Source organism: Ranitomeya imitator, chromosome 4 (assembly GCF_032444005.1).
Source record: "Ranitomeya imitator isolate aRanImi1 chromosome 4, aRanImi1.pri, whole genome shotgun sequence".
NCBI lineage: Eukaryota > Metazoa > Chordata > Amphibia > Anura > Dendrobatidae > Ranitomeya > Ranitomeya imitator.
Genome location: NC_091285.1, coordinates 442,786,355 through 442,809,613, shown reverse-complemented (window position 1 = coordinate 442,809,613; position 23,259 = coordinate 442,786,355). Strand labels below are relative to the sequence as shown.

The window sequence follows — 23,259 nt, the reverse complement described above, 5'->3', positions numbered from 1 at the left end:
GAGCACAGTTTTGCATGTGGCGAGTTTTACGCGTGGCGAGTTTTGAGCGGCCGAAACAGCTGTCTGTGGATGGATACCATGCTTGGCATAGGTGGTTTTCCTTTATTGGATGTTTTCCTTTATTGGATGCTGCCCTTCCCTTGGTTGTTCCTTCCCGGTGAAAGGCCTGGCTATTCACTGCCTGCGTTGAGAAACACGTGATGGTGTCTCCGCAGCTCCTCTACTTGCATTTGCATATTTGGGGGCAGTGTTCTGGATCACTGCGTTGAGAAACACGTGATGGTGTCTCCGCGGTGTTGGATGATTTGGTCTCCACGAGGTCAATCATCCGTGCCTTTATAGACTTTCACAGGGGCTTATGTCTGAACTCCCTGCAAAATGATTGTTAGTAGACTGTGCCTGGGTGTCCATCTTCAGTAGGCACACCGGAAAATGATGCATGACAGAGCAGATGGAAACTACGTCTGCACCATTATAGTCAATGGCCCTGTCGGAGCATATGCCCAAAACCTGTTTTGCGGGGGGTTCGGCCTTAAGCCCTGATGAGTGATGAGACCACTAAACATGACGAAGAAACAGGGTGAAAGCACCCTTAGACACATATTTCTGATGTGATCTCTGTTGGGTTCTTCGTTTTTATTTTCTGGTCCTGCTGTCTGTTATTTTGAATTTGCTGATATTCTTTTCCCTCAAATTTACCTCTTAAGAGTCACATATAAAATGGTTTAGGCTACATGCACACGCTGCGGATTCAATTGCGGAATTTTCCGCAGCGGATTTACAAAATCCGCAGTGAAAAACCACTGCGGTTTTTACTGCGGATTTACCGCGGTTTCTTTTGCGGTTTCCTCTGCGGGTTTTCACCTGCAGATTTCTATTGGAGCAGGGGCAAACCCGCAGCGGAATCCGCAGAAAGAATTGACATGCTGCGGAAAATAAACCGCTGCCTTTCCGCACGTTTTTTTCCGCAGCATGGGCACTGCGGATTTCATTTCCCATTGCTTTACATGGTACTGCAAATGCATGGGAAACTGCTGCGGATCCGCAGGCAGCAAAATCCGCAGGGTGTGCACATACCCTTAAGGCCGGCTTCACACTCAGCGTATGAAAATACGGTCCGTATATTACGGCCGTAATACGCTGAAATGTCCCGAAAATAGTGGTCCGTAGCTCCTCCGTAGGCAGGGTGTGTCAGCGTTTTTTGCGCATGGCATCCTCCGTATGTAATCCGTATGGCATCCGTACTGCGTGGTTTTCTCGCAGGCTTGCAAAACCAACATACCGCTATAGAAATGATCCATGTGTCCCAAAAAGAAAAAAAAAAATATATATACTGTCTATATATATATATATATATATATATATATATATATATATGTCATTAGACACATATATGTATATATATTAATATTTTTTCCAGCGCTATACAGCTTGAAAGCCGGTAATTCAATTACCGGCTTTTTCTTTCTCCTTCCTAAAACCCGACATGATTTGAGACATGGTTTACATACAGTAAACCATGTCTTCTCTCCATTTTTTTGCAGATTCCACACTACTAATGTCAGTAGAGTGTATCTGCAAAATTTGGCCGTTCTAGCTCTTAAAATAAAGGGTTAAATGGCGGAAAAAATTGGCGTGGGCTCCCGTGCAATTTTCTCCGCCAGAGTAGTAAAGCCAGTGACTGAGGGCAGATATTAATAACCTGGAGAGGGTCCACGGTTATTGGCCCCCCCCTGGCTAAAAACATCTGCCCCCACCCACCCCAGAACAGGCACATCTGGAAGATGCGCCTATTCTGGCACTTGGCCACTCTCTTCCCATTCCCGTGTAGCGGTGGGATATGGGGTAATGAAGGGTTAATGCCACCTTGCTATTGTAAGGTGACATTAAGCCTAATTAATAATGGAGAGGCGTCAATTATGACACCTATCCATTATTAATCCAATTGTAGTAAAGGGTTAAATAAAACACAAACACATTATTTAAAATTATTTTAATGAAATAAAAACAATGGTTGTTGGAGTATTTTATTCTACGCCCAATCCAGTCACTGAAGACCCTTGTTCTGTGAAAGAAAAAACATAATAAACCAACAATATACTTACCCTCCGCAGATCTGTAATGTCCAACGATGTAAATCCTTCTGAAGGGGTTAAAACATTTTGCAGCAAGGAGCTTTGCTAATGCAATGCTACTCCTCACTGCAAAACCCCGGGGAATGAGTCTAAATATAGATCAATGAGCTATATTTAGCTTCATTTGCGGTGAGGCGCCCTCTGCTGGCTGTTTATAGATCGTGGGAACTTGCCTAGAAAGCCTGGGAGCCTAGAAAGGCACTGAATTACCGGCTTTTCTCTCTAACACCGCTGCGTATTTCTCGCAAGTCACACTGCTTGTCCGTGTGAAATCCGTATTTTTCACGCTTCCATAGACTTTCATTGGCGTATTTCTTGCGCAGTACGGTGACAAACGCAGCATGCTGCGATTTTGTACGGCCGTAGAAAGCTATATGATCAGTAAAATACGGCAGATAGGAGCAGGGGCATAGAGAATAATTGTGCCGTATTTTTTGCGAGTTTTACGGACGTAGTTTCTGCGCTCTTACGTCCGTAAAACTCGCAAGTGTGAAGCCGGCCTAAGGGTGTGTTTGCTGATTTTGGACCCTTTCTTGGAGAAGATCAGGAGAATATTTAACCCCTTTCCGACATTGGGCGTAATAGTACGGCCTCGTCGGAATCCTTCCCATTAATGTGGGCTTCGGCGGTGAGCCCACATATTTCCCAGCACATGTCAGATGTTTTGAACATCTGAGATGTACCTTTAACATTCGCGGATGGAATCGTAATCCACATGCAGCTGTTAACCTGTTAAATGCCGCTATAAATCTCTTACAGCTACATTTAACTTGTGCTTTTGGCAAGCTCGCCGGAAATCTCGCACATCGGTGACCCCGTCACGTGATCGCGGGTCACTGATGGGTTGGCATGAGAACCTGAGGTCTCCAGCAGACCTCTATGGTTGTCATAGCCGGATAGCTTTGAGGGCCGCCCAGTGGTCGGCACCCATACGTAGTGAGCATTTCTGCTACATACAGGCGATATTTAAAAATATTAAAAAAGTAAAAAAATATATAAAAGTTCAAATCACCCATTTCGCCCCATTCAAAATAAAGCAATAAAAAAAAAATCAAACATACACATATTTGATATCGCCGTGTTCACAATCGCCCGATCTATCAATATAAAAAAATTAACCCAATTGCTAAATGGGTAACGAGAAAAAAATTCAAAATGCCAGAATTATGTTTTTTGGTCGCTGCTACATTGCAATCAAATTCAATTTTAATTTTAAGTAACTGCATAATTGCCTTCAGATGGATATATTTTGTATCACCAAGAACAATGTATGTACAGCTGTTATTTCTTTTTTATGTTCTCATTGTCTCTCAACCTGTAATTGTCTTATGCTATTACTAATGTAACAGTTCCATGGTTGCATAAAGAACTACTTTTATAAATGGCTTGTGATTTGACAAAGTGTAGGAAAGTCTTTATAGAAAAAACAGCTATATCTGTTAGAGGCAAACTGTCAGTAAGCATCTAGCCAAGCTGTTGTGTGGACAGAAGTTCCTGAATCCCTCATCAGCTCTTAATTATATAATGCAGAACAAAGCAATGATCCATACATCCAAATTAAAATCCAGCAGAAAAAAATGTACAAGGTCCTTTTTACAGATACATTTTTTGAACTTCCTTAATCTTATTTTAATTTTGATTGTGCTGGACTCTAATTTATCCTCAGTTCTGGAGACCTCTCCATACATATAGCTCTGGCAAAAATTAAGAGACCACTGCAAAATGTTCAGTTTGTTTGATTTTTCTCTCTATATGTATATTTTTGTGTAAAATGTATATTGCTTTTTTATTCTATAAACTACTGACAACATATCTTTGAATTTCCAAGCACTAAATTTTGTATTTTCAGAAAATGAGAAATGGTCAAAATACCAAAAAAATGCATTGCTTGCAGACCTCAAATAATGCTAAGAAAACAAGTTGATTATCATTTAGAAACAACAACACTAATGTTTTAACTCAGGAAGAGTTCAGAAATCAATATTTTGTTGAATAACCATGATTTTTAATCACAGCTTTCATGCGTCTTGGCATGCTTTCCACAAGTCTTTCACACTGCTTTGGGGTGACCTTATGCCACTCCTGGTGCAAAAATTTAAGCTGTTCTTCATTGTTTGATGGCTTGTTACTATCCATCTTCCTCTTGATTACATTCCAGAGGTTTTCAATGGGGTTCAGGTCTGGAGATTGGGCGGGCCATGACAGGGATTTGATGTGGTGGTCCAGGGGCGGACTGGGCCGGGTGGCAGGAATGCATATGCCCCCCGGGCCGGTGCCTGAGCAGCTGGACAGGGCCGCTGGTGGACCGGCAGCGATTTTAATACGTAGCGCATTCCGCCAGCCGGCCCTTTAAATCTTGTAAAGTCAGGTCCTGTGTGTGCACGCGCATTGCCGGCGCTGAGAAGCGCCGCGGCGGCCGTGCTAGTGCACGAGCACGGCCGCGTTCCTAGGTCCTGCGCGCGCTCGTCTGCTGCCTGTGCCAGCGCGGGCACGCAGGATATCAGACCACGCGCGCGCATTGAAAGATTTGAAATGTCCGGCGCCTCCACCTGACTGTGTGTGTCTGACGCTGGCCAGCCTGCACCAGCGTCAGAGAAAACTGCTCACCAATGCCTGGGATCCTCTTCACCGCCGACGCTGTCACGCTGGACAGGACCCGTCCCACCTCAGCCCTTCATCCTCCCGACCTCACCAGGGACCTGGGTGAGTCCCAAGATGGATTTTTTTATGTATATACAGCAGTATCACCTATATAATGTGTATAGACTGCTATATATACATTATATAGGTGATACTTCTGTGTATAATCACTATACTATCTATATAATGTATATATAGCAATCTATATCTTATATAGGTGACAGCTACTGATGCATATATACCTTACATAGGTGACACTGTGGGGTGTGTTTATGTGTGTATATATATATATATATATATATATGTACATGTATACACAACAGCAGTATCATCTATATAACATATATACATCAGTAGCAGTATTGCCTATATAACATATAGACTGCTATATGTAAATTATATAGGTGTTACAGTGATTATATACAGCAGTTGCACCTATATAATGTGTATAGACTGCTATATATACATTATATAGGTGATACTGCTGTATATAATCACTATACCACCTATGTAATGTACGTATAGCAGTCTATATGTTATATAGGTGACACTCTGCTACTGATGGGTATATACCTTATATAGGTGACACTGGGGTGTGTGTGTGTGTATATATATCACACCACTGTATACACAGCAGTATCACCTATATAACGTATATACACATCAGTAGCAGTATTGCCTATATAATGTATATAGACTGCTGTATATACACTATATAGGTGATACTATCATATACAGCAGTAGCAGTATCGCCTATATAATGTGTATCCAACATTTGCAGTATCACCTGTATAATATGTAGACTACTGCATATACGTTATATAGGCGACACTGCTGTGTATAGTCGCAGTATATATCTATGCATACACACACACACACACACACACACACTAGATGGTGGCCCGATTCTAACTCATCGGGTATTCTAGAATATGCATGTCCACGTAGTATATTGCCCAGCCACGTAGTATACAGCACAGAGCCGCGTAGTATATTGCCCAGCCACGTAGTATACAGCACAGAGCCGCGTAGTATATTGCTCAGTGACGTAGTATATTACCCAGGCAGTTTTGTCACAGGTTAAAAAATAAACATATACTCACCTTTCCGAGGGCCCCTTGTAGTCCATGGCAGCTTCCGGTCCCAGGGTTGGTATGAGCGCAGGACCTGTGATGACGTCGTGGTCACATGACCGTGACGTCATGTCAGGTCCTTCTCCCATACTATCTTTGCCACCGGAACCTGCAACGGAAGAAGGCGGCCGGCGCGAGCGACTACGGAGGGTGAGTACAGCAGGTTTTTTTTATTATTACTTTTAACATTACATTTTTTACTATTGATGCCGCATAGGCAGCGTCAATAGTAAAAAGTTGGGGACACACAGGGTTAATAGCGGCGGTAACGGAGTGCGTTACTCGCGGCATAACGCCATCCGTTACTGCCGGCATTAACCCTGTGTTAGCGGTGACCGGAGGGGAGTATGCAGGCGACAGGCACTGACTGCGGGGAGTAAGGACTGTGCCCGTCGCTGATTGGTCGCGGCAGCCATGACAGGCAGCTGGCGAGACCAATCAGCGAATGAATAACCGTGACAGACAGACAGACGGAAGTGACCCTTAGACAACAATTATATAGTGTATATACAGTATATATATATATATATATATATAATCAGTTTCACCTATATAATGTATGTACAGCAGTCACAGTATCACATACAATATATAGGTGATACTACAACTATACACATCAGTCGCAGTATCAACTATATATTGTATATACAGTAGTTTCAATGTGATATTTATTCAGCAGTCGCAGTGTCTCTTATGTGATGTATGCATCAAAACATAGTATAATGCTGTCTTATATATATATCTATATATATTTGTCTAAGGGTCACTTCCGTCTGTCCTTCTTTCTTTCTGTCATGGTTATTCATTCGCTGATTGGTCTCGCCAGCTGCCTGTCATAGCTGCCGCGACCAATCAGCGACGGCCACAGTCCGGAAGAAAATGGCCGCTCCATACTCCCCTCCGGTCAGCGCTCACACAGGGTTAATGGCAGCATTGACCGCGGTGTAACGCACTCGGTTAACGCTGCTATTAACCCTGTGTGACCACATTTTTACTATTCATGCTGCCTATGCAGCATGAATAGTAAAAATATCTAATGTTAAAAATAATAAAAAAATAAAAAATAGTTACATACTCACCCTCCGGTGGCCCCCCCGGATCAGGAACCGGCCTTTTCCGCTCCGCGTGACGTCCCGGTGACCGCTGCATGCATTGCGGTCTCGCGAGATGATGACGTACGTTCTCGCGAGACCGCAATGCAATTTTCAGACCGGACCGCGCGCCAAGCATCGGGGAACGGACGCTTCGATCCGGAGGCTCCAGGAGGTGAGTATGTAACTATTTTTTATTTTAATTCTTTTTTTTTAACAGGGATATGGTGCATACTACGTGACTGGCCAATATACTACGTGATTGTGCTGTATACTACGTGACTGGCCAATATACTACGTGATTGTGCTGTATACTACGTAACTGGGCATACTGCCCAGCCACGTAGTATATTGCCCAGCCACGTAGTATATTGCCCAGCCACGTAGTATACTGCCCAGTCACGTAGTATATTGCCCAGCCACGTAGTATATAGCACAGAGCCACGTAGTATACTGCCCAGTTACGTGGCTGGGCAGTATACTACGTGGCTCTGTGCTGTATACTGCGTGGCTCTGTGCTGTATACTACGTGGCTCTGTGCTGTATACTACGTGGCTCTGTGCTGTATACTACGTGGCTCTGTGCGTAGCTGGGCAATATACTATGTGAACTATGTGGCTGGGCAATATGCTACGTGGCTAAAGAGCACCATGTAAATGGACCTGTGGTCGATCAAGCGTACTTCGGCGCCATTCACATGTGGCTCTTCAAATAACGCCTTTAAGAGGAGTGTTGAAGGGCAGGACAAAGTATAGCAAAATTCACTGATTGGGGGTGGGGAGTGTTTGAGTATGTGGACTGGTGGGGTTTTTTGTGGCAGGGCTGCTTTTTTGTCCCTGTCCGGCCCTGTGTGTGTGTGTGTGATTATACAGTGGGATTGTGCGTGTGTGCACTATATATACAGTGGGGCTGTGCGTGTGTCAATTATACATTGGGACTGTGCGTGTGTGTTATATATATATATATATCTCTCGCATGTTTGCCGTCACAGGACAACCTGTTCCCGGCGCAGGCACCGGAGAATCCTCACAGAGCATAGTGCGCATGATATGAGGATTCACACATAGTGACTGTAGACATGTAGCTTAACCCCTTTACCCCCAAGGGTGGTTTGCACGTTAATGACCAGGCCAATTTTTACAATTCTGACCACTGTCCCTTTATGAGGTTATAACTCCGAAACGCTTCAACGGATCCTGGTGATTCTGACATTGTTTTCTCGTGACATATTGTACTTCATGATAGTGGTAAAATTTCTTTGATAGTACCTGCGTTTATTTGTGAAAAAAACGGAAATTTGGCGAAAATTTTGAAAATTTCGCAATTTTCAAACTTTGAATTTTTATGCAATTAAATCACAGAGATATGTCACACAAAATACTTAATATGTAACATTTCCCACATGTCTCCTTTACATCAGCATAATTTTGGAACCAATTTTTTTTTTTGTTAGGGAGTTATAAGGGTTAAAAGTTGACCAGCAATTTCTCATTTTTACAACACCATTTTTTTTTAGGGACCACGTCTCATTTGAAGTCATTTTGAGGGGTCTATATGATAGAAAATGCCCAAGTGTGACACCATTCTAAAAACTGCACCCCTCAAGGTGCTCAAAACCACATTCAAGAAGTTTATTAACCCTTCAGGTGTTTAATAGGAATTTTTGGAATGTTTAAATAAAAATGAACATTTAACTTTTTTACACAAAAAATTTACTTCAGCTCCAATTTGTTTTATTTTACCAAGGGTAACAGGAGAAATTGGACCCAAAAAGTTGTTGTCCAATTTGTCCTGAGTACGCTGATACCCCATATGTGGCAGTAAACCACTGTTTGGGCGCATGGGAGAGCTCGGAAGGGAAGGAGCGCTATTTGACTTTTCAATGCAAAATTGACAGGAATTGAGATGGGACGCCATGTTGCGTTTGGAGAGCCACTGATGTGCCTAAACATTGAAACCCCCCACAAGTGACACCATTTTGGAAAGTAGACCCCCTAAGGAACTTATCTGGATGTGTGGTGAGCACTTTGACCCACCAAGTGCTTCACAGAAGTTTATAATGCAGAACCGTAAAAATAAAAAATCATATTTTTTCACAAAAATTATATTTTTGCCCCCAATTTTTTATTTTTCCAAGGGTAAGAGAAGAAATTGGACCTCAAAAGTTGTTCTCCAATTTGTCCTGAGTACGCTGATACCCCATATGTGGCAGTAAACCACTGTTTGGGCGCATGGGAGAGCTCGGAAGGGAAGGAGCGCAGTTTGACTTTTCAATGCAAAATTGACAGAAATTGAGATGGGACGCCATGTTGCGTTTGGAGAGCCACTGATGTGCCTAAACATTGAAACCCCCCACAAGTGACACCATTTTGGAAAGTAGACCCCCTAAGGAACTTATCTAGAGGTGTGGTAAGCACTTTGACCCACCAAGTGCTTCACAGAAGTTTATAATGCAGAACCGTAAAAATAAAAAATCATATTTTTTCACAAAAATTATATTTTTGCCCCCAATTTTTTATTTTTCCAAGGGTAAGAGAAGAAATTGGACCTCAAAAGTTGTTGTCCAATTTGTCCCGAGTACGCTGATACCCCATATGTGGCAGTAAACCACTGTTTGGGCGCATGGGAGAGTTCGGAAGGGAAGGAGCGCCGTTTGACTTTTCAATGCAAAATTGACAGGAATTGAGATGGGACGCCATGTTGCGTTTAGAGAGCCACTGATGTGCCTAAACATTGAAACCCCCCACAAGTGACACCATTTTGGAAAGTAGACCCCCTAAGGAACTTATCTGGATGTGTGGTGAGCACTTTGACCCACCAAGGGCTTCACAGAAGTTTATAATGCAGAGCCATAAAAATAAAACAAAATTTTTTTCCCACAAAAATTATTTTTTAGCCCCCAGTTTTGTATTTTCCCTAGGGTAACAGGAGAAATTGGACCCCAAAAGTTGTTGTCCAATTTGTCCTGAGTACGCTGATACCCCATATGTGGGGGGGAACCACCGTTTGGGCGCATGGGAGGGTTCGGAAGGGAAGGAGCGCCATTTGGAATGCAGACTTAGATGGAATGGTCTGCAGGCGTCACATTGCGTTTGCAGAGCCCCTAATGTACCTAAACAGTAGAAACCCCCCACAAGTGACACCATTTTGGAAAGTAGACCCCCTAAGGAACTCATCTTGATGTGTTGTGAGAGCTTTGAACCCCCAAGTATTTCACTACAGTTTATAACGCAGAGCCATGCAAATAAAAAATATTTTTTTTCCCACAAAAATTATATTTTAGCCCCCAGTTTTGTATTTTTCCAAGGTTAGCAGGAGAAATTGGACCCTAAATGTTGTTGTCCAATTTGTCCTGAGTACGCTGATACCCGATATGTGGGGGGGAACCACCGTTTGGGCGCATGGGAGGGCTCGGAAGGGAAGGAGCATCATTTGGAATGCAGACTTAGATGGATTGGTCTGCAGGCGTCACATTGCGTTTGCAGAGCCCCTAATGTACCTAAACAGTAGAAACCCCCCACAAGTGACCCCATATTGGAAACTAGACCCCTCAATGAACTTATCTAGATGTGTTGTGAGAACTTTGAACCCCCAAGTGTTTCACTACAGTTTATAACGCAGAGCCGTGAAAATAAAAAATCTTTTTGTTTTCCCACAAAAATTATTTTTTAGCCCCCAGTTTTGTATTTTCCCAAGGGTAACAGGAGAAATTGGTCCACAAAAGTTGTTGTCCAATTTGTCCTGAGTACGCTGATACCCCATATGTTGGGGTAAACCCCTGTTTGGGCACACAGGAAAGCTCGGAAGGGAAGGAGCACTGTTTTACTTTTTCAACGCAGAATTGGCTGGAATTGAGATCGGACGCCATGTCGTGTTTGGAGAGCCCCTGATGTGCCGAAACAGTGGAAACCCCCCAATTATAACTGAAACCCTAATCTAAACACACCCCTAACCCTAATTCCAACGGTAACCCTAACCACACCTCTAACCCTGACACACCCCTAACCCTAATCCCAACCTTATTCCCAACTGTAAATGTAATCTAAACCCTAACCCTAACTTTAGCCCCAACCCTAACTGTAGCCCCAACCCTAACCCTAGCCCTAACTCTAGCCCTAACCCTAGCCCTAACCCTAACCCTAGCCCTAACCCTAGCCCTAACCCTAGCCCTAGCCCTAACCCTAACCCTAACCCTAGCCCTAACCCTAGCCCTAACCCTAGCCCTAACCCTAGCCCTAGCCCTAACCCTAGCCCTAGCCCTAACCCTAGCCCTAACCCTAGCCCTAACCCTAGCCCTAGCCCTAACCCTAGCCCTAACCCTAGCCCTAATGGGAAAATGGAAATAAATACATTTTTTTTTATTTTTCCCTAACTAAGGGGGTGATGAAGGGGGGTTTGATTTACTTTTATAGCGAGTTTTTTAGCGGATTTTTATGATTGGCAGCCGTCACACACTGAAAGACCCTTTTTATTGCAAAAAATATTTTTTGCAATACCACATTTTGAGAGCTATAATTTTTCCATATTTTGGTCCACAGAGTCATGTGAGGTCTTGTTTTTTGCGGGACGAGTTGACGTTTTTATTGAAAACATTTTTGGGCACGTGACATTTTTTTATCGCTTTTTATTCCGATTTTTGTGAGGAAGAATGACCAAAAGCCAGCTATTCATGAATTTCTATTGGGGGAGGCGTTTATACCGTTCCGCGTTTGGTAAAATTGATAAATCAGTTTTATTCTTCGGGTCAGTACGATTACAGCGATACCTCATTTATATCATTTTTTTATGGTTTGGTGCTTTTATACGATAAAAACTATTTTACAGAAAAAATAATTATTTTTGCATCGCTTTATTCTCAGGACTATAACTTTTTTATTTTTTTGCTGATGATGCTGTATGGCAGCTCTTTTTTTGCGGGACAATATGACACTTTCAGCGGTACCATGGTTATTTATATCTGTCCTTTTGATCGCGTGTTATTCCACTTTTTGTTCGGCGGTATGATAATAAAGCGTTGTTTTTTGCCTCGTTTTTTTTTTTTTTTCTTACGGTGTTTACTGAAGGGGTTAACTAGTGGGACAGTTTTATAGGTCGGGTCGTTACGGACGCGGCGATACTAAATATGTGTACTTTTATTGGTTTTTTTTTTTATTTAGATGAAGAAATGTATTTATGGGAATAATATATATTTTTTTTTTTTCATTATTTTGGAATATTTTTTTTTATTTTTTTTTACACATTTGGAAAATTTTTTTTTTACTTTTTTACTTTGTCCCAGGGGGGGACATCACAGATCAGTGATCTGACAGTTTGCACAGCACTCTGTCAGATCACTGATCTGACATGCAGCGCTGCAGCCTTCACAGTGCCTGCTCTAAGCAGGCTCTGTGAAGCCACCTCCCTCCCTGCAGGACCCGGATCCGCGGCCATCTTGGATCCGGGGCTCGAGCAGGGAGGGAGGTGAGGAGACCCTCGCAGCAACGCGATCACATCGCGTTGCTGCGGGGGGCTCAGGGAAGCCCGCAGGGAGCCCCCTCCCTGCGCGGTGCTTCCCTGCACCGCCGGCACATCGCGATCATCTTTGAACGCGGTGTGCCAGGGGTTAATGTGCCGGGGGCGGTCCGTGACCGCTCCTGGCACATAGTGCCGGATGTCAGCTGCGATAAGCAGCTGACACCCGGCCGCGATCGGCCGCGCTCCCCCCGTGAGCGCGGCCGATCGGCTATGACGTACTATCCCGTCCAGGGTCAGATAAGCCCAGGGCACCTCGACGGGATAGTACGTCTAAGGTCACAGAGGGGTTAAAGGGAACCTGTCACCCCGAAATTCGCGGGTGAGGTAAGCCCACCGGCATCAGGGGCTTATCTACAGCATTCTGTAATGCTGTAGATAAGCCCCCGATGTTACCTGTTGAGGGCAGACAAAGTACTGCAGTGCGCAGGCGCTGGAAAGGTCAGAGGCTCGGCGCCTGCGCACTGCAGTACTTTGTCTGCCCTCAACAGGGCAGAGCAAAGTACGCCTGCGCCGGAGCCGTGGCTGAAGATCAGAAGAGGACGTCATGGAAAGAAGATAGGAGGCGCCGCAGCGGACCGGAGACGCCCATCCGACCTGACCAGCAGCGGGACCGCCCCTGGGTGAGTATAATATAACGTCTTTTTCTCCTTTTTCAGGTAACATCGGGGGCTTATCTAAGCCCCTGATGCCGGTGGGCTTACCTCACCCGCGATTTTCGGGGTGACAGGTGCCCTTTAAGATCCGACAACCCCTTTAAGGATGGGCCGCTACTCATGGGCCACTGCTGTGTACTTGCCCCCCAGGCTAAAATTTGCCAGTCAGCCCCTGTGGTGGTCCTTCATCCACACATTGATTGACCTAGCCGTGTGGCATGGTGCATTGTCCTGCTGGAAAAAAACAGTCCTCAGAGTTGGAGAACATTGCCTGAGCAGAAGGAATCAACTGTTTTTCCAGGATAACCTTGTATGCAGCTTGATTTATATGTCCTTCGCAAAGATTAACCTGCCCAATTCCAGCCTTGCTAAAGCATCCCCAGATCATCACCGATCCTCCACCAAGTTTCACAGTGGGTGCAAGACACTGTGGCTTTTTTTAACGACTCTACAGTTCTCCGTCTAACCATTAGAAGACCAGGTGTTGGGCAAAGCTCAAAATTAGACTCATCAGAGAAGATTACCTTACTCCAGTCCTCTTTGGTCCAATCCTTATGGTCTTTGGCAAACTTCAGCCTTGCTCTCCTTTGCTTCTCATTGATGAAAGGCTTTTTTCTACCTTTACATGACTTCAGCCCTGCCTCTAGGAGCCTGTTACAAACTGTTCTTGCTGTGCACTTCACCCCAGCTGCCATTTACAACTCCTTTTGTAGGTCTCTTGAAGTCATCCTGCGGTTGCTGAGTGACATTTGAATAAGATGACGGTCATCCCGGGCAGTGGAGAGTCATTTTGGCCCTCTGCTGGACTGTAGCTTCGTTGTCCCCAATGTCTGCTGATTGACCTTGTTGTTATGGACTGCCATCATAGAAATTTTAAGGATGGAGGCAAAATGACGCTCACTGTATCCCCCTGCTAGTAAAGCCAGAATTGAGCCCTTGTTTTCCTGACTGGTCTCTCCTGTTTTGCTGTTCTTTTCAACAAAGATAAGTTCTGGCTTTGTTATTGCTGTCCACATGCTGTGGGCCTTATAGTTCTGTGCATTTTCATGTTTTGTCTTGTCCAGCTTTGTCTGTGTAAGGATTTTTTGCAGCCAAGCTGTATCTCTGGAGATGCAGATATACCCTCCATGTCTTTAGTCAGATGTGGAGTTTTGTATTTTCTGTGGTGGATATTTTCTAGTGTTTTAATACTGACCGCATAGTTCTCTGTCCTATTCTTTACTGTTATGATCTGGTGGCCTAGGAGCAGCATGTGACGTACTCTGGAGAAGGTGGTACCTGTACTGACCGCAGACCCTGAACTTAGCACCACAACTAGAAGCAGCCGTGGGATGTACCTAACACTCCCTAGACACCTCGACACAGCCTAAGGACTAACTTCCCCTAAAGATAGAAATGGGAAAACTATCTTGCCTCAGAGAAAATCCCCAAAGGATAGACAGCCCCCCACAAATATTGACTGTGAGAGGAGAGGGAAATGACATACGCAGACTGAAATCAGGATTTAGCAAAGGAGGCCTTTCTAGCTAAAAAGAAAGAATAGGACAGAGAACTATGCGGTCAGTATTATTTAATAATAGAGGAAGTGAAGTAATGCTCTAGAAATTTATCAGGAAACATTTCAGACCTAATGCGACATTACGACAATGTTGTAACTTACTGTAACTGGCTGCTTACTTCACAGCTGAAGCATTGCTTTTATATGGTTTAATGAAAACTAGTGATGAGCGAGCACTAAAATGCTCTAGTATTCATTACTTGAGTCGAGCAAAGCGTAATGCTTGGGTGCTCGACCTGAGTAACGAGTAAAATTGACATCAATGGGAAACTGAAGCATATTTTCAGCGAAGGTCGGATGGGGTCTGAAAATTGCTGAAAATGATAGAAACAGTGCCGAAATGGTATGGAAACAGCATGAGGTAGACCCGTGGAAGCGTGTCTGACTTGAAATATTCTTTCCAGGATAATGACTTGTATATATAACGCAAAATAAATAATAGAAAAAAAATTATCACTACTAAATTATTTACACATAGTGTTTTGCTGCTTGTTTGCACATTTGCATTGCTTTCAGTGGTGATAAAAACATTCTACAGAAAATTTAATTTGATTATTTTAATACCTTATCTGTCCATGTGATGTGAGAGACATTATCAGATACATCCTGCTAATTTATGAAGGAGAGACCCTGAAATTCACAATTTTTTTTTCAGGGTCATTAGGCGGCCATCACTATTGCCAGAGGGTCATCACTCTAATTTTAGAGGGCCAGCAGCCAGCCCTCACTAAGCATTTTTGGAGGGTCAGCAAATGGCTATGCGTTCCCTAGCCATATATTGCTACTGCAATATAATTTATGGATCTGAGGTAGGCAAATTTTCTTTTTCGTATTAATACTGGAAAGTTTAAAACTTGAATGGTCAGCAGGCAGCCATCTCAGTTTACAGAGGTACAGCAGGCATCTCCCACTATTTTTAGAGGGCCAGGCATCTTGTGGACAGATGAGACCAAGATAGAGTTTTTTTGGTAAAGCACACCATTTTACTGTTTGCTGTAAATGGAATGAGGCCTACAAATAAAAGAACACGGTAGTTACAGTGAAATATGGTGGAGGTTCAAAGATATTTTGGGGTTGTTTTGCTGCCTCTGGTCCTAGGTGCCTTGACTGTGTTCAGGGCATCATGAAATGTGAAGGTTCTCAGAGGATTTTGAGTCACAATATAGTGCCCTGAGTCTGAAAGCTGGATTTACATCCCAGGATATGGATCTTTCAGCAGGACAATGACCCAAAACATACTTAAAGAAGCTCCCAGAAATAGATAGAAGCAAATCACTCGAGAGTTCAGAAGTGGTAATTCCAGCAACAGTAAAGTGTTCCACCACTACCTCTTACATACAGACGCTAGAGAGAAACTGTGAATGGACACATTAAGTCAGTTAGTTTTGCTAGGCTTGATGATTTTCTGAGTAAAAAACAACATAAAAAGCCTGAATCAGTCAATGAGTACATGGAAAAAATCAGCAGCAAGGCTTAGAATTTACAAGGCAGTAATCCCTGACTAGAAAACTGTCATATGCTATACCTACTGCCAAACCTCACTGTAGACAAAGTGCAAATAAGAGCGGTATTATTGTATAATATATAGAAGGGATTTTAACTGGCCCAGAAAATATATTTTCTTGTACACGGCAGCAAAAACACTAGATGAGTGCAAGTAACACTGACAGCTTTGATGAATTTTTTATTACAGACCACCGTAAAAAACATTAATTGGTCAATGAATCCATCGGAAAAATCAACTGCAAGGCAACATTTCCAGGGCAAGCAGTCTAGAAATGTGGTCGTTTAGTATCAAGACCTGTGGGTGGATGGCTGCATATTTATGTCTTTGTTCCAAGGACTGGGGTAGGGACAACTGAATGCTGCACTGGGCAAGGACTTGGATGCTGACGGTGGTTGCAAGTATGCAGCGACAGTTGCAGAGTGGGATTCATCTTCGCCTGCATCAAGAACAAGGGAAGAGGCAGTGGTGTCACCTACAGACACTGTTTCAAGACCCTTGCGTTCAGCCCAAGTAGTCTGGTGCTTTGCTTGCATGTGCCTGAGCATGCTGGTGGTGATAAGGTTGGTAGTTGTGCTGCCCCTGCTGATGCTGGCATGGCAGATGTTGCAAATGGCCTTTTTTGGGGTTAACTGGACTGTCTTTAAATAAGCACCAGACTTGGGAACACCTACCCCTTGGCTTGGCAACTTCGCTTGTGTTGGTGTTCTGGGGAACACTTGCCCATCTTGTGTCTCTGGCCACCCCACTGCCTGTTGTGGTGCTGCGGATTCCTCCCCCTGTGAGCTGCAGTTCTCACTCTGTATGTCACCTTCCCAGGTTAGGTCAGTGACTTCATCGTCCACCACCTTGTCTTCCACTTCCGCACCCTGGTTCTCCTCCTAGCTTGCTGACATAACAACACCACTTGTTGGCAATTGTGCCTCTTCATCATCCAGCTCTTGCACCAGTAATTGCATTTTCTCGCCATCGCCTTCTGGTGAGCGTGGCTGCTCAAATATTTGGGCATCGCTGCTTTTGATCTCCTCATGTCCCCCTTGAAACAGGCAGGGCAAGAGGCCAGAATCTATTAATGGAAATGTAAACAGACGGCCAGAATCTATTAATGGAAATGTAAACAGACCTTCAGAGTGTCCAAGTGTGGAATCACTTGTCTCCGGGCACTCAGCATGGTGGGAGGAAGGAGGATGAGTGTGAGGATTGTGTGGTCCAGAATCATGGCTGCTGAGACTGGACCATGTGGAAGACTGGGTTGTTCTGGCAAAGTGACTGGAAGCATTATCTGCTATCCATCCAACAACCTTTTCAAACTGTTCTGGCTTCAAGAATGGTGTTCCGCGCCCCTCTACAAAGTGGGACAGCAAGCTAGATTGACATGATGTGTATTTGTTGTGTTCCCGCGGCAGGCACAGTTTTACTTTGCCCATGGCCTAGGTCTCTGCCCTCATCATCAGCATCATGTCTACTTCCCCATCCCTTACCATACAGATTGTCCATTTTAAAGTACCTACGATGAAATCTCATCTCCTGAGATCTCGGTGCCGAGATCTCCATCTGTGTATGGCCATTTTCCTGGAGTCCACCGCACAGGAAACCATGGGACTACCGGGGCTCTTGCCTTTCACAAAATGTTGGCAGAGCCCCGGCAGCATCGGAGACCCCTGCAGCAGCATCGGGCAGCACCGGCTGACACCCCCGCAGTGCCGGCCGGGCACCCGCAGCATGGGTGACACATGCAGAGCACCAGGCAGCAGTGCCGGACACCTGCTGCAGCACCACCGGACACCCCCGCAGCGCCGCCGGGCACCAGAGACTCCCGCAGAGCACCGAGCAGCAGCGCCGGAAACCTGCAGCAGCGTCAGACACCCGCAGCGGTGCGCCACACATCAGAACACCCCACATCCCAGCCTGCGGCCTGCAGCATCACCCCACTCCTGCCTCCTCCAGCAGCGACTCTAGGTCCCCACTTCACCGCAGCCACCACCCCGGTAAGCAATAAGACGCATGGATTATAAGAAGCACCACCATTTTATTAAAAAAAAATCCTATTTTTCTCCTCAAAATTTGGGGTCCATCTTATAATCCGGAGCATCTTATAAAGCGAAAAATATGGTACCTCTGATATCCACCCCATTTACATGGTTCTATTGGTTATCATGCCAGTTGTATGGGTTGTTTCCCAGTGCCGTTTTTCCATGTAGAAAACAGGTTCTGCCACAATTTTAAATGTTTTTGCCTTCTTGAGGTGTTTGTGTTTGTTACCAATTAAATATTTACATTGTTCAAATTTGGGAAGTGCAACCGATCTTTTTTTACGTGTCATTCCTCTTTTATGAATCACAGAAATACACATTATGTGGCATTAAAAGTACCTAATTGCTCTACTTTAGTGGTTAAATATAATGACATTTTCACTTTGTTTTGAAGGGGCTGTCCATATTATTTTAACAAACGTGTTTGGAATAGACTTTGTATCTTTTACTAATCGATAAGTATTCTATGTTCTCCTCTGCAGTTAACAAAGGGCCATATGACCAGACCTTTCCAGCCTCCTCTAATTAAAAGCAGCTTTTCAAGTACAATGTTTTACAATTGGAGGAGGCTGATGGACAGGCAGATATTCAGGAGGCACTATGTCCCACCTATAGATCTTACCAGCTCATTTACCGTACATATAAGAAACATGTGGATTTCTTTGGAATAAGACATCATATCACAGATATCAAGATATCATTTTATTCATCTTCCTATGGCCTACATGCCCATATAGATGGCTTAGGAGGGTTGATCCTACTGTCATATGCTCTTTAATTCAGGATAAAATGTATTTCCCTCTGTTCTTAGATACAAATAAAATCCAGGTCTCTGTCGTTTGCACACCGGTGCCCTTGCTGATTATCCATATTTTCCCTCTCTGATATTTAATTAGTGCAGTCAGTTTGCTATTTCTTCTTAGTCGTCTTCTTTTTTTTAATACTCTTCATTTTCCCCACAGCGGAATGGTCTATTTCTCTACCTACAGAGGAGCCAAATGCTGTCTACTACTTATCAGAAAATAATTCTTTGTATATTGGAGGAGATGAAATTCTGTATCATTTTGATTCTGAGACAATGCAGAATTACTCGGTATATAAATGTCTTCTTACTACTAAACAATAAAAGATAAAATTGAATTTATGTTTCTATTATACTCAATGTGCATTCTTCATTATTTTTCTAGTTTGAAGCTCAACCTAAAAACTGTATGGGAAAGGTAAGTTACTAGTCTTTCCACAATCATGTGAAATCTCGTATTCCCTTTCTGTACACACAATTACCATTTTATTTACCTCTCAAATCCCAATGTATTAAACTGATTTTCTTTTCTTTGCAGCCTTATTGTAAGAATTATGTAACATTTGTTGGTCTGCTATTAGGAAAACTCACTGTCTGTGGTACCAATGCGTACCAGCCTGGCTGCTGGGCTATGGTAGGTTTCAATATTCTAATTGTTCTTCACTAAATCAATTTTCCCAAAATTACTTTTTTACTTGTATAATGGACCCTACATGTGATCTACACTTTCTATAAACTTGAATGGAATACAGATTAACACAAATGTGTTTACTATGGTTTAATTCCAGCTAGTTTTTTAAAAATTGATTTAAGATATTTATCCACATAAGTTTGGTAAATCTGCACAACAGACAGACAATGAAGCCCGATACATGAAGATTGGCGTTGGTCATGCCGGTCTTGATGAGATGTGCTGGAGTCAGATGCTCTTCATGAATCATGAGCATCGAACAAGTGGCGTGCACCTTTGCCAAAGATCCTAGCACAGTCCCTCCTGGAGTAATATTTGTGATGTAGCGAACACCGCTGCTCATCATGAATTTGAAAAGCGGTGGTCACCATGCCCCCATCCCACCCCACTCTAGGTTTGCACACTTTGGCAAAAATGGAGTGAGAATGTCAAAAGTCACATAATTTTAGAGCAGCCTTCAATTGCAAAAAATTATGTGACTTTACTAAGCCTTTTACGAAAGTTTTGATGAATTGGACCCATTGTTTCCATCGGATGGTCACTTTATGGTACCTCCCCTTCTTGCATTTGAAAAATGCCTTGTGCCTAAATGTGTGTTAAGCACCACTGGTCGATAATAGCACATGCAAATAAGAATGTATTAAAGCAAACCTTTACCTTGATGAAGAGGCGTGCTGGAGTCAGTAATTAATCTGGCAAAAGTAGCATGCAAATACATATGCACCTCACCATAAAGAACACCGCCACTTGTCATGAATTTGACGAGCAAGGGTTGCCACACCCCTGTCCCACCCAAAATCCTCTCACTTTGCTGGAGCTGGGCAAAATGGCGTAAGATTTTCAGATAGCCTTCCATTTTGCCAAAATGTGATTTTTCTAAGCTATTTAGACCAGAATTCTAGTGTAAAAGCTTTGATAAATCTGACCCTATAAGTTCATATTAATAATGAGCATTATATGGGCAGTTTTTAGGTGCCTGTGTATTTGTTTCTACTGTAAGTGCATGTTATGTCCCTAATGTCTCTTACTGAAGTATTATTTGTGAGGTTGTCCGGTCATTTTATATGGTTTAATATTCAGAAAAGACATGTTCATTTTGATACTAGCTCTTCATTTTGATGACTTTTTTTTCCCAAGCAAACAGAAATCAACTGTAAAAGTATTGATACATAGGTCTGTGTTTCAGGTTGGTGAAACATTTAACAAGCTTCAAGAGTCTTGGGCTTATCAATTGGCTCCTCGCACTCCAGTGTCCAATTATACCATTTTAATTGCAGGTAACTATTGCAAATCTGTTAATTTACAATGTATACAACATCTTCTATGTCAGCTTCAAGTAGCTTAAGAAGTTTGAGAGATGAGAAAAAAAAAAAGAGATCTGCTTTAGTTCCCATAAACAGCACCACTTCTGACCTAGGGCTGCATCTTGTACTCTTGTTTTCATTCACTGAAGTGAATGGCACCGAACAGCAAAAAACAAACACAGATTATGAACAATGCTGTTATTGAAAGAAAAAGGACTGCAGATTGTTCTCAGGATTTCCTGAAATCCATTTTAAAACATGAAGTGAAGGAATTTATTGCTGTTTGATAAATTTAGCATATCTTTTAAATACAACTCGTGTCTATAATTGTTTCTCCAAGTTTTTCTCTAGTCCTCTTCTGGAATGAGTGAATACTGAAAAAATGTAGTATATAGTTCAGAATAAGGTAAAAAACTTTTGTTTTTATTAAATGTACAAAAGGCAAAAATGTATTAAATATGTATCAACAGCAGAGATTCGGGTACAAAAAGGGTATACATACCACTGTGACGGGGTATTCGACAGAGCAGAAAAAGACACCAGGCCGATAAACAATCCAACAAGATTTATTGGAACAGGGAACTGGGACAACGCAAATGAAAGTAATTCTGCAGCGTCCACAATGAGTCCACAATGAGTCCACAATGAGTCCACACAAAGGGAGCAGATCCGGGGGCGCCACCCGGCAATCCAACGCCAGGGAAATAGAAATAGTCCTTGAGTGAATTCAATGGCTACAGCAGATGAGGGACACAACACAGTCCAACGTGGCAGCTTTTAACCCTCCACACATGGGCACCAGGATCTCGCCTCAGCATAAGATCCCAGCCCTTCGCAAGTCACCTCACAACTGAATCAGCTAACACATGAGTCTATTGTTCTGTGTCCTGGGATCCACCCCTCCATGGGGGAGGGCTCCGCCCACTGGTTGTTGACTGAAGCCTGATTAGATGGCAGTCCAGGGACACAGGCTGGGGGAGGGACACGTTGTTATAACCACAAGAATAGTTAGGATAGGGAGAGCATTATGGTACAGTAAATGTAACCAGAAACCAGAAAAGGCTCTTACTCATTATTACCTGCTTGTGGTACCACGCACACAGCCCCTATGTGCGTTTCGCGTTGGCCTCCTCAGGGGGCCATAATGATGATGGTCCTGAAGAAGCCAATGCGAAACATGCGTTGGGCTGTGTGCATGGTACCACAAGTGGGGAATAATGGGTAAGAGCCTCTTCTGGTTATGTGCATTTATTCATTAGATTTGCTGACATTGAGACTTTGGATACAATGCACTACTAATGCCTTTGCACCTCTTCAACATTATCTTTTGTACTCATACCATCTTATGCACTGAGGCACTGTCACTTTACATAAACATTTACTGTACCATAATGCTCTCCCTATCCTAACTACACTTGTGGTATGTGCGGCACCCCAGGGTCCTGGTCGTCGCAGTGGTATTGCTTTCCTCTCGGGGAGAGTGATGCTACGTTTGGAGGCAAAGAAGGATAACTGCATCCAGATATCACAAACATGCAACACATTTCACACTCCAGGCCACCAAAGGGAGCTTCTGCTCCTATTTATTAGGTCACTCCCCACATAGGTAAAACTGGTCACCTGTAGGGAAAGTTAGTTAGTTACTGGCTGAGCTCAGTTCAGTTAGTTGGTCCCTGACAGGGGTGGGATCCTGTCAGTGAACGAAAGAGAAAGGACACGGAGCTGTGCATGCCCTCAGAGCTGCAGCTCCTTGAAAGAGACACACAGAAGGCAGAACTGTATTGCAGCGAGCATGCAAAGGAAGTCATAACAAAGGAGAGGATACCAGAAGGGGACCAGCCCTACACAGGCTGCCTGCTTCTGAGGCGCAGAAGCCCGGTAGCCGGAACACCGAGGGAGTAAGGACCTTTATGCTTTGCTCCAGAGACCGACAGGACAGCTAATTGCAAGTTACCTGTCCGCCCTACACCCAGGAGGCATAGTGGCAACCCATGGAGGCCAGGGTGTGCTAGAGTCCCTATAAACAGCCTCAATAATAATAATAATAATCTTTATTTATATAGCGCCAACATATTCCGCAGCGCTTTACAGTTTAACAGTTTCAAACACAAAAGTCATAAGTAACAACGTTAACAATACAATAATTAAAGCAAAATAAGACGACCCTGCTCGTGAGAGCTTACAATCTACAATGAGGTGGG

General features: G+C 43.5%; 1 protein-coding gene across 1 annotated transcript in view; it reads left to right on the top strand.

Annotated features, from left to right (window-relative positions):
- SEMA7A (semaphorin 7A (JohnMiltonHagen blood group)) overlaps positions 1-23,259 on the top strand; it is a 61,936-nt gene that overhangs the window by 16,974 nt on the left and 21,703 nt on the right. The window contains exons 2-5 of the mRNA XM_069765650.1: positions 19,224-19,354; positions 19,449-19,481; positions 19,602-19,697; positions 20,941-21,031. Coding sequence (XP_069621751.1) covers positions 19,224-19,354; positions 19,449-19,481; positions 19,602-19,697; positions 20,941-21,031 — 351 coding nt within the window. The remainder of the gene's footprint in view (positions 1-19,223; positions 19,355-19,448; positions 19,482-19,601; positions 19,698-20,940; positions 21,032-23,259) is intronic.